The following is a 12,727-nucleotide window of genomic DNA, read 5'->3' on the forward strand; positions in this document are numbered from 1 at the left end:
TTATTAAACCCACCCTTTGCTGCCTGCCGTGCACACTGTTACATGTGGTAGTTTTGATATAATACTAAACTCTTCCTTAGCTAGCTGTTATGCACAGTGTCACATGTGGCAGTCTTTGCTATATTACTAACCCCAACCTTTGTTGCCTGTGGTGCACGCAGTCATGTCTGATAGTTTTGATATAGTACTAAACCCTCCTTCAGCTGGCTGCTGTACACACACATACACACACACACACACACACACACACACACACACACACACACACACACACACACACACACACACACACACACACACACATACACACATACACACACGGTAGTTTTTGCTACAGTGCTAAACCCTCCCTTAGCTGGCTGCCGTACACACTCACACGTGGCAGTTTTTGCTATATTACTAACCCCACCATTTGCTGCCTGCCATGTACACTGTCACTTATGGTAGTTTTGATATAGTACTAAACGCTCCTTTAGCTGGCTGATGTGCTTTCACAAGTGATAGCCTACTACTTTATTTGAGGGCACAGATGTTCCTACACATGCACCACAGAGACTACCATGTGAATATGGCTTGGCAAAGCCAACATATGTCCTCAGCATATATGCTGCATGGCATGTACCTGTTCTCCAGTAAATGCCTGTACTGCACTGCTTTCTACCCCCTCAGGATGGACAAGCTGATATCAGCTGCTCACAGCCACCCTCCCCCACACAGCTCTCCCACTGCCCAAGCTGATAATCCATTTCTGTTTGACAGAATTGGTAGTCAAGAGCTTCTCTTCTCTATGCTATAGAGCTGGGCTCCTGTCCACTTTGAATTACTACAACAGATGAATAACCTGCCTCTGCTCCAACAGATAAGGAATAATTAATGCATTTTATACTCTTAGAAATTGAGGCAATGAACTGTTAAAAACTAACAACTAAGCCACATGCATAATCAACCTCAAATACTGCTATCATACAAATGAAATTCAGACTTTTTATTTCTACTACAGCCATCTGCTGTCAGCCAGAGTCAAAATCCAGATTTTTTTTCTAAAAGCCACTACTAATGTGTTATAAAATTTTTCAAAATCACTATTTTTCAGACTAATCCTGCTTCATACCTATTATTTGATTACTTTACTTCTGAACAACTGTTAATGAAAATAGGTAGGTACTAAGCTATCTGCCCGAGGGCATTTATAAGCCTAGCCAGAGTGTGTTGGCTTTCACCACCCCATTGATTAAATTAACTGATCCTCTGTCAAGCACAGCCAATGAAGTGATCCCAGGGTGTATTTTCTGTTAGACCAAAGTAATGTTCAAATTAGGGTTTATTGCCACCTTAAGAATAAGGACAAACCGTAACTTTCATGATTCACTCATTCTCCTGTCACCAGTGAAAAAAGAAATGTACATTAACATATTCCCAACAACTAGATATTAAAATAACAACAGACCAGCAACAGAAAACTCAAGTCTTATCCAAAAAAAAAATTCCTTAACACTTTGCATATAACCAAAAAAAAAAAAAAAAAAAAAGAACTTACTTCGAATTTGCTTTTTGATATCCTTGATCAGATCTAACCAGTTCTACAAGAGAATGACAAAAAAATCTTTATTAACCAAGTAATCTAAATTTACAAGAATATACTTTTTGTACAGCATTTACAACCACAAACAAATTATTCACATTAATTCTCAAGTACCTCAATTTAATCCCATCAATTAATGAAATACGTTTGCTCTGGTTAAAAAAATGGTATTATTCTGGAGTTACACTCTCAATTTTGCATTAATTCATTCCAGTTAGCAAAGAATATATGGTCAACCCTATATAAATAATGTGCTCGTAGTTCTACTACATCCTGCAAAGCCACTATGTCCGATTACAACTTTCTTTAGTAATAACATTTATTATACACTGATGCTTCTAGACAACCTTAAAACAAACAGAGGAAGGTAAACTACTATAAATTTTAATGCCCAAACATAAAAAAATCATGAGGGACACTGTTTGATACAGGCCTTGATTTCTTTGTAATACTGTCAGTCAGACTCTAACCCCTCCTCCCCAAACTTTGTAGCCTTCATTTGTATTTTAACCTAGATGAAGGGAAAAAGGTGTGACAAAACCAGTAATGTATATTTGCAAACTACACAGGAATTAAACAAAAGGCTGAAGAGCCATCAAATTTTGTTAAATAATTGAAAAAGTAAATGCCAAATACTAGGAATGGAGGCATAACACCACCGCAGCAATATCAAACAAAAAAACAAGAAACTAAATGCAGCTGCCTGTAAAACACTGTAGACTGGTTGTGTGTGTGCTTATGGGGGGCAGGGGTATGCTACTGTACCAGGATGCCACTATCTCATCCCTGTATTTTATGGCAACTGAAGGAACTACTGGGAAAAGCTATGGCAGGCAGCAAATTGCACCAAACATAGTGCGGAAAAGTGAATACTACAGGATGCACACGATAATAATTCTACCAAATTAAGTTTTACCTATCCATTAATTCTATAAAGCAATTCACATCAAAATGAGTTACCAATAAAAGACATATATATTAATCTGCATGTTTAATTCTGTGCTAAATTGCTAGCACAACATAATAAAACATACATCAGTTATGTGGTACTGTTCAGTCAACATTTTCAAAAAAGTGGACATAGCTCATTAATGACCTCAAATCTGAGAAGAATAACTCTCAAACAAAAAATATGTTGACTGCGCTTTAAGAACTCAATTCACAAATGCCTACATCAAAAACATCAAAACAGTGCTACAGTATTATACCATCAATGTGAAATGAATGGTATGTTGGGAGGGTGGCCTAATGGTTAAGGTGCTTGCTTTACAAACACAAGGTAAAAGGTTTGAGTCTCACAAGGGAAAATTGGCTAGGTTTAAAATGGGTTCACAAGAGCAGTTAGCCTAGTACTAATCTATGAACCTAAGTAGGCAACACATCTAAGATGGGGTTCATAATAATAATTTTAGTGCAACAACAAGTATTTGTAAGTTTTTAAGTCAGCTACTGCTGACAGATTAAAGGAATACTTTGATAACTGCAATCAGAGCTCTTTGAACTGCTTATTTTGTGTCAGAAGCAATTCAATATAAGGAGATATAGCTGACATATTGCTCAAGTTGTTTGCATCCCAAACACAAAGTACAGGGTTCAGTCCTGACCTCCAGTCCAATGCCTATATAGAGTCTGCATGTTCTCAGCATGTCTTTGCAAGGTTCTTCCCAAAAACAAGCTGGGTGTTTCCACCTGAAACTTGGGAAGTATGCCAACAGAGCGCACCCAAAACTGAATTGTGGAGAGCAGTAAAGACTCGAGGTGGTGTCTACTAAAGGAACAGTTGCATACACCAACCATTTTATGCATTAACTGTGGAGTGCAGTATCCTCTAGATAGGAGAACATGGCTCACTGACTGCATGGCATATTAGGGATAATCACTTTACAATGTTAAAATTGAGTAAGTGTAGTTGGTCATGTTGATTAATGCTGCCAAAAATAAGCATGTCTTTTTAACCATAAGGGTGTCAAGGACAAGGACCTGGCCTATTCCAACCTATTCCACGGACTCAAGCTAAAAGCAGGAGAAGGCTATATGCTCCTATTGGTCAATTTATTTGCCTGCCGCAGAAGCCCATCTGCCCTAGGTCAAAAAGCTAATGGCCAGTTGGCATCCAGTTGCCCAAAGAGGGCTACCTGTGAAAGCTATGCTGAGCAAAAGTGGGATGTAAAAACAGTCAACTAAGGATTGCTACACTAAAAAAGAAGTTGTGTACCTACCATAATGTTCCATGTTAGTTGTCTTCATCTTGCCTTCTTTCTTGCTGGTTGGGATCGGAGCCGATCCTTGGCTCCAACTCGGCCATCTTCTATAGCTCGAGAGCTGTTTACTGGCTCGAGGCTACCCCTTATCCAATGATGTCTAGCGCTAGCTACCCAGATCTCATTTGAATTAGCTAACCCCAGCCACAGCTATAGAATGAACCCCTTCAAACAAAATGGTTGAGCATACCTGTCATAACTCTCTAAGTCAGTAGAGGAACAAACCAGAGAACACTCAGCCAGTGAAACCTGAACTCCTCTCGGTCCAACAGGATAATGGGATGGAGGGGGGGGATGCAAGAAAGAAGGCGAGATGAAGACAACTAACATGGAACGTTATGGTAGGTACATAACTTCTTTATGTTAAGTTGTCTATCTCGCCTTCATTCTTGCTGGTTGGGACAGCGTCCCTAGCACCTACAATCCTGGGCAAACTTTTCAGAACAGTGGAACCAAAGTTAGCTCTGCTCCTGGAGACCATATCTAACGTGTAATGAGAAATAAAGATATGAGGGTTTTCCCAAGTAGCAGCTGCACAGATAGAGTCCATGGGCAACCTAGACTGGAAGGCTACAGAGGTGGCCAAAACCCTAGTAGAATGACCTTTCGGTTTGATAGACAATTTTTTTGTTTCTCAGTTGATAGATTAAGGTAATAATGTGAGACAACCACCTGGATAAGGTCACTTTGGAAACTGGGAGACCTTGTTTTGCCCTGAGCATAGGAAAGGAAAAGTTGGTCCGACTTCATTGTATCCTTCGTTCTATGCAGGTAAAATCGCAATTGTCTATGAACATCCAATTGGTGTAATTTGTATTCTGCCTTATTGGTGTGGTTAGGGAAAAACACAGGGAGGTCTATAGATTGGTTTAGATTATTTTCTGAGCAGAATTTCGGAAGGAAAGAGGGATTAGTCCTCAGAGCAACCCAGTCCTTATGAAAAACTAAGTACGGAGGACGAACACTTACTGCCTGAAGTTCAGAGATGCGTCTGGCTGAAGTAATAGCTACCAGAAAGATAGTTTTCCAAGATAGAAACTTAATGGAGCAGGACGCTGCAGGTTCAAAAGGGGGCATAATTAAGGAGGTTAGTACCAAATTAAGGTCCCAAGGAGGAGGGGGATCTCTCACTGGGGGCCTAAGGAGAGTAGCCCCTCTTAGAAAAGCTTTACATAGCTTATGAGACAATGATTGCATTAAACAAACCAACATGAAAGTTAGAGATGGCCGCCAATTGAACCCTGATTGTGGCAGCAGCAGACCAAGAATGAAAGCTCTGCTAGGAACGCCAAGATTTCGTGGACTGGGGCTGAAAAGGGATCTATGTTCCTAGCCTCTGCCCAACAAGAAAAACGTTTCCATTTACCAGCATAAGTCTTTCTAGTGGCAGACTTGTGAGAGGAGACAATAATCTCACGAACGGCCGGGGAAATGCTGGGAAGCCTGGCTAAGGTTGGAAGCGGAGCAACCAAGCTGTGAGATGGAGTGTTTGGAGGGATTGATGCAGCCCGCCTGACTGATGAATCAGTAGGTCTGGAATAGGATCCAGAGTCCAGGGCTGCTCAAGAAGGTAACTGTGCAGGAACGGGAACCATATCTGTCGAGGCCAGTAGGGGGCAATCAGGATCATTTTGCAACCCAACAAAATAGCTTTCTGTATGAGTTTCGGTATCAGAGGGAATGGAGGGAAGGCATAAAGAAGTCCCCGAGGCCAATCTTGGACTACAGCGTCTCTGGGGGAGTGAGCGGGAAGTGGAAGAAGGGAGAAGTAGTTGCTGCATTTGCTGTTGAAGGGAGTGGCAAAAAGATCGCAGCAAGTCTGTTCCCATCTGTGTAAGATCAGATCCGCAACTACCTGATTCAGAGACCACTCGTGAGGCATGAGAATAGCTCTGCTGAGCCTGTCCGCTATGACGTTGGACCTCCCAGGGACGTGCTTCGCAATCAGAAATCGTTGGGAGGAAATCGCCCACTGCCAGAGTCGGAGTGCTTCTCGACATAGGGGGTAGGACCTGGTTCCGCCCTGCTTGTTGATGTACCACACCACTGACATGTCCGTTTGAAGTGCAATGGTCCCAAAAGGGAGAGAGTCCTGAAGAGCTTGCAACGCTAGGAGCACGGCTCGCATTTCCAAGACATTTATGTGCAGATGGTACTCGTGAGGCTGCCAAGTGCCTTGGACTGTCCTGCCCTGATAATGCCCCCCCCCACACCCTATCAGGGAAGCATCTGTGGTCACTGTGGCATCCGGAGGGGACTGAATGAATGGTCTGCCCTGTGACACTAGTGGGGAGACCATCCACCAGGAAAGGTGCCTTTTGCATGTTTTTGTAATCATGATCATGTGAGACATGGGCAGCTATTGAAAAGACCACTGTGTGAACAGAAGCCACTGAAGGATTCTCACGTGAAAGTGGGCCAGAGGGATTAGAAGAATTGTCGCTGCCATGGAACCCAGAGTTTGAAGGACTAACCCGACTTGGACCCTTTTGCACTGCATTAGAATTTGTACTTGCTGGCGAACAGTGGCCACCCTGTCTGGCGGTAGCCTTGCGGACATACTCCTTGTGTCCAAGTCTGCTCCTACATAGGTAATAGATTGACATGGCAACAAGGCAGATTTTTCGAAGTTTACTGTAATGCCTAGCTGGGAGCAAATTGTGATTGTGTAGTCCCTGGCTTGTAGAAGTTGATGCGTGGTGGTAGCAGTAAAGAGCCAGTTGTCTAGATATGGAAACACCTGGAATCCTCAAAGTCTCAGGTGAGCCTTGACCACTGCCATACATTTGGTGAACACCCTGGGGGCTGTGGTGAGACCAAAGGGCAGAGCTCTGAACTGGTAATGACGGGCTCCCAGCTGGAAGCGAAGGAATCTCCTGGAGTGCCTGTCCATTTTGATGTGGTAGTACGTATCCTGGAGATCTATGGAGCACATCCAATTGTCCTGACCCAGAAAGGGTAGAATGGACTGTAGCGTGACCATCTGAAACTTTGTTCTTTGAACAGACTTGTTTAGTTTGCTGAGATCCAGAATCGGTCTCCAGTCCCCTGTCTTTTTTGGTACCAAAAAGAACCTTGAGTAAGTTCCGGATCCATGTTGGTCTGCCGGGACTTGCTGGATGATCCTTCTTTCTAGCAGTTTTGAAACTTCTATGACTGCTTAGTCCCTCAGATTGTGTGGAACATCTGGAAGGAATTTGCTTGACAGTAAGGGGGGTTGAGAGAAAGGAATTTTGTAACCTCCGGATATAATTGACCGTACCCATTTGTCTTGCGTTAAATTTTACCAGGCTTTTGGGTAAAGTGAAAGTCTTCCCCAGACTGCCTCCAGAGGTGGGCAGCCGGGCAACCCTTCACGGATGTTGAAAGGGTTTCTCAGAGAAGGATTCTCTGCTGCCCTGATTCTGCGGACCCCCCTCTGCCACAAGGGTGGCGTTTATTGTTGTTGCTTCCCCCTCTGCCCCTGGAGGAAAAATCGCTACGTTTGTCAGGCGAGGCTCCCTGGGATTTTCGGAACCACATTTTGCCACTCTTCTGACCCTTGGGGGTATGGTCTGGAAGGAGTGGAAAAATGGACTCCCACGGCAGAGCGAGTCTTGCCTTCTTGCTCACACCTAGTCAAAGTGTCTTTCACCTGTGGTCCAAAAAGAAAGGAACCATCAAAGGAGAAAATGGTGAATGACGCTCTAAAGGGGTCCGCAAAATTACACAGCTGCATCCATGCATGTCTCTTAAGGGCCATGCCTGCACCTGCGGCTTGGCTCGCACCATCGGCTGCATATGAAATGAGCCTCATGGAGGAGTTGACTACAGAATTAAGGGTCGCTAGCTGGGAAGCCACTTTAGCTTGAGCCCCCTCAGCTGATGGATCTTGAGGGGTATCTCCGAACTCTTTAAGGAGATCCCTCCGAAGCCGGGTAAAATGGCATAAATAATTCAGTGACCTCATAGAAAAGGTTGCTGACTTAAACATTCGCTTCCCATATCTATCCATAGTCTCAGACTCCTTGTTAGGAGGATGGACAGACGAAGAGGTTGCCGCTAACATTTTTTTAGTTGCTGCTGCTACCACCATGGCATCCACAGGAACACCTTTGGTAAGGAACTGCTTATCAAGGGGTGCAGTGATAAACTTGCCAGGTCTCCTCGGGGTTGGTTCCACTGTATCCGGGGCTGACCAAGCCTTTCGAGCCACCACTGACATAAGTGGATCGAAAGGCAGAGAAACCCAGTAGGTGGAAGGTCGGGAACCGAATGCATCCAGGAATACAGACTCATCCTGGGTAGGAGCTAGGGGATTCCAGTTCCCGCTCTGCTTAAGCAATTCTAGGATGCCCGAGAAGGAAACATCTTCAGAGGTGGACCCCGGGGACCCTTACAGGTTCATAGGTTCATACTAGGCTATCTGCCCTAGGGCATTTATAAGCCGAGCCAGAGTGTGTTTGGCTTTCGCCACCCATTTTAAATGAATTTTGCTATGCCCATTTTCGAGGTTAGTATACTGTGCCTCTGTCCAACAGTGACACAGAAGTGATACCCGGGGTAAACCTACTATCTCTCCCATCCACTCATCAAGATTCCTCTTGAAGAGAGTCAATGAGGGACTATGCCTAACCTGGATTGGGATTTTATTCCAGAGTGAAGGGAGCCTCTGGGTTATGAATCTTCCCTCCAGCATGTCCTATTTATTTCAGTGCTGAAGTTCAAGTCTCTCGAGCGCGTAGCTCGATGGGATTTGGATTTTCTGAGGTGCAGCATGCCCATTAATTCTGGGTTGGACATGGCTTTATACGTCAGGCACAGATCGCCTCTGAGCAGGCAGTATGCCACTGAGTAGAGCTGGAGTTTCTTTAACCAGGCAGCATATGGCATCTGTTTGAGCCCTTTGATCCTCTTGGTGAGGTACTTTTGGGGTCTTTCCAGTTGCTTGCAGGTGTCTGGGGTAAGGTACATCCCAAAAGGGGCAATGTACTCAATTATGGGCCTGATGAGGGATGAGTAAAGAGGCACGATGACCTCCCCTGATCTAGATGTGAATCCCTTCATGATTAGGTGGGCTATATAAAATGTTTTTCTAACCACTTTGGCCACGTGGTTGTCAAATGAGAGATTACTATCAACTTGGGTCCCCAGGTCCCTAATTATTTCTTCCGTACTTAATGGATTACCACCTATGTGGTAATTTGTGGGCACTTTGTTTTTGCCAAAGGGGATGACTATACACGTTTTGGCGTTTAGCTTGAGGCCATGGCTCTGGCACCAATTGTCTGTTTCTATGAGGCCCTTTTGTAGGATGCTTGTGTCGGCTGGAGAGTCGATTATGGCGCCCAGTTTACAGTCATCTGCGAACTTGGTCAGCCACAGTCCTTCCATGTTAGCCTGTACCTCCGAGAAATATATACCGAACAAGAGAGGTCCCAGGACTGAGCCTTGTGGGACGCCACTTGTAACTGGTTTGGAGTCTGAAATGGCTCCAGCAATTCTAACCATGTGGGTGCTGTCCTTGAGCCAGCTTGCAACCCATCTAGTGACATAGGGGTTTATATTTAAGCTGGTGAGCTTATCTATGATGCTCGAGTGGGGTATTGTATCGAAGGGTTTTGCAAGGTCCAGGTAGGCTGTGTGGACCACCAACGACCAGCAAAAAAACGATAGTGAACACGCAGTAATGAAGAAATAATGATTATTTATTTATAATTCCTTCAAATCCAATGTCACTATCGAGAACCACCAGCGAAGCCAAAAACGTCAGCAAACAACCATACGCTCCGCAAGGATGGCATGCAGGGTCAAGCCAACAATGTAAACCACCAACAACCAGCAAAAAACGATAGTGAACATGCAGTAATGAAGAAATAATGATTATTTATTTATAATTCCTTCAAATCCAGTGTCACTATCGAGAACCACCAGCGAAGCCAAAAACGTCAGCAAACAACCATACGCTCCGCAAGGATGGCATGCAGGGTCAAGCCAACAATGTAAACCACCAACGACCAGCAAAAAACGATAGTGAACATGCAGTAATGAAGAAATAATGATTATTTATTTATAATTCCTTCAAATCCAGTGTCACTATCGAGAACCACCAGCGAAGGCAAAAACGTCAGCAAACAACCATACGCTCCGCAAGAATGGCATGCAGGGTCAAGCCAACAATGTAAACCACCAACGACCAGCAAAACACGATAGTGAACATGCAGTAATGAAGAAATAATGATAATTTATTTATAATTCCTTCAAATCCAGTGTCACTGTCGAGAACCACCAGCGAAGCAAAAACGTCAGCAAACAACCATATGCTCCGCAAGGATGGCATGCAGGGTCAAGCCAACAATGTAAACCACCAACGACCAGCAAAAAACGATAGTGAACACGCAGTAATGAAGAAATAATAATTATTTATTTATAATTCCTTCAAATCCAGTGTCACTATCGAGAACCACCAGCGAAGCCAAAAACATCAGCAAACAGCCATACGCTCTGCAAGGATGGCATGCAGAGTCAAGCCAACAATGTAAACCCCCAACGACCAGCAAAAAACGATAGTGAACATGCAGTAATGAAGAAATAATGATTATTTATTTATAATTCCTTCAAATCCAGTGTCACTATCGAGAACCACCAGCGAAGCCAAAAACGTCAGCAAACAACCATACGCTCCACAAGGATGGCATGCAGGGTCAAGCCAACAATGTAAACCACCAACGACCAGCAAAAAACGATAGTGAACACGCAGTAATGAAGAAATAATGATTATTTATTTATAATTCCTTCAAATCCAGTGTCACTATCGAGAACCACCAGCGAAGCCAAAAACGTCAGCAAACAACCATACGCTCCGCAAGGATGGCATGCAGGGTCAAGCCAACAATGTAAACCACCAACGACCAGCAAAAACGATAGTGAACATGCAGTAATGAAGAAATAATGATTATTTATAATTCCTTCAAATCCAGTGTCACTATCGAGAACCACCAGCGAAGCCAAAAACGTCAGAAAACAATCATACGCCCTGCAAGGATGGCATGCAGGGTCAAGCCAACAATGTAAACCACGAACAACCAGCAAAAAATTTTTCTCTCAAAGCTTGCCTTAGACAATTTTATGAGTGCCCGTAGTTTTTTGCTAATACTGATCAGAGAAGCCTTCCCTTTTTGGGATAGTAGTTTTCCTCCTTCTATTGTATAGTTTGTTTATGGCTGGGGTCCACCAGACAGGACGCTTAACTTTGGAGGATTGGGTCTTGGTTTTATTTGGGATTGCATGATCCACGCATTCCTGAAGCTGTTCATAGAATGCATTTAAAAAGGATTCTGCTGTCTGGGCCATATTTTCCACAGGCCCGGGGGCTTTGAAGGATTCCACCTCGGTTTTGAGGAGTGTGAAATTTGCTTTAGAGAAGTTTTTCACTGTGGTTTTCTGGGCAGGGACTGGGGTCGGGATGTGAATATCTAGTGAGATTAGTTTATGGTCTGATCTTACCAGTGAGGGATACACTTCTGGTCTGGAGCATAGAGTCCCCATGTTGCTGATGATCAGGTCCAGTATGTTTTCCCCTCTTGTGGGAGTGGGAACAAGTTGTTCCATAGCATTTCAGTTTATAAATTCTAGGAACCTTCGGGCTAGGGTGTTGGAGCTAGAGTAATGCTCCCAGTCTATGTTAGGGTAGTTGAAGTTGCCCAATATAATGGTGTTTGGGGAGACCTTCATATTTTCCAGTGTTCTCAGGAAGGCCGAGTGGGGTTCCTAGGTTTGGGAGGGTGGTCTGTAGCAGGCTATAAACTGGAAGGCAGTTTTACCCACTGTTAGTTGCACATGGATAGTCTCTGATGCTTCGTGCTGTGCCACCAACCTGAAGGTATGGGTATCTTTGACGACTATTGATACTCCCCCTCCTTTTGTGGTTCGGTCCATGTTTTGGGGACGAAAAACATGGTATGATGTATAACCTGGTAGTGCTGGGATGCTCTCGGGAGCCTTGAACCAGGTTTCTGTTACTGCACAGATATCGATGTTCTCCATGCTAAGGAGAGTATCGAGTGCGTGCATCTTGAGGTTTAGACTTCTGGCATTGAGTAGCATTACTCTTAGTTTCTTACCCCTTGTGATACCTATGGAGGTGGGTTTGTCTTTTGAGCCTTGCCTAAAAAAGGCACTATGGAGGTGGCAAGAGCCTTTGCCAATATCCGAAAGCCCATGGGTGACAGGTGCAAGCCGTCCCTAGCGAAGCATCGTGGCTTGTCGAGCATGTCATCCCAGGCAGACAGGCACTGGATCCCCTTTGAATGACACCAATACTTAAGCCAATTGTTGAAACTGATCATCTTGTCTTCATATTGTGGCATCATTCTTGGTGAGGGTAAGATGCTACTCAAGGTCAGGGTCATACCGGCCTGGGCTACACGCTCAGAGAGCTCCTCTATGTCTCTTTTCATGTAGTCCAGGGAGGTACGCCTTCCGAATCATCTAAGTCTGTATCAGAAGTGACAGACTCAGGGGAGTCAATGTGCTTCCTCTTGCACTTCTTCTTACGAGGGAGCTCCTCTGAATGATCAGTGGAGGCATCGGAAGAAGAGGAAACTCCCAATGGGGTGCCCTGGAGCACCGGTTCCCCATGCTTAGGGTCAGGAGGAGGAGCAGAGGTTGACACAGGCACTACTGGTAATGGAGCCGGTTGAGTAGATAGTGGAGCTGACTCAGAGGCCAGCACACTCCTCATGGCATCAAAGGCGTCCCTGCCACGATGCAGAGAAGGCTCTGGCTCCGAGGAAATCGAAATCCTTCTCCGCACCGAGGAAGACGGCTCCGGAGCCGATGTAGGAGCCGAGCTCACCTGCGCCAAAGCTCCGAGAGGGAGACAGGGGTCGGACAAGGGTCCGAT

The 12,727-nt window shown here is 44.6% G+C and overlaps 1 protein-coding gene across 21 annotated transcripts in view; it reads right to left on the reverse strand.

Moving 5' to 3' along the window:
* The window catches only part of EPB41L2 (erythrocyte membrane protein band 4.1 like 2), a 2,741,769-nt gene that overhangs the window by 1,238,749 nt on the left and 1,490,293 nt on the right, over window positions 1-12,727 (reverse strand). For all 21 annotated transcript variants that reach the window (XM_044064528.1, XM_044064527.1, XM_044064516.1 and 18 more), the window contains one exon: window positions 1,538-1,580. In XM_044064528.1, the coding sequence (XP_043920463.1) occupies window positions 1,538-1,580 (43 nt within the window). The remainder of the gene's footprint in view (window positions 1-1,537; window positions 1,581-12,727) is intronic.

This window comes from Protopterus annectens, chromosome 1.part0, assembly GCF_019279795.1.
Source record: "Protopterus annectens isolate FY-2018-M chromosome 1.part0, PAN1.0, whole genome shotgun sequence".
Lineage (NCBI taxonomy): Eukaryota > Metazoa > Chordata > Ceratodontiformes > Protopteridae > Protopterus > Protopterus annectens.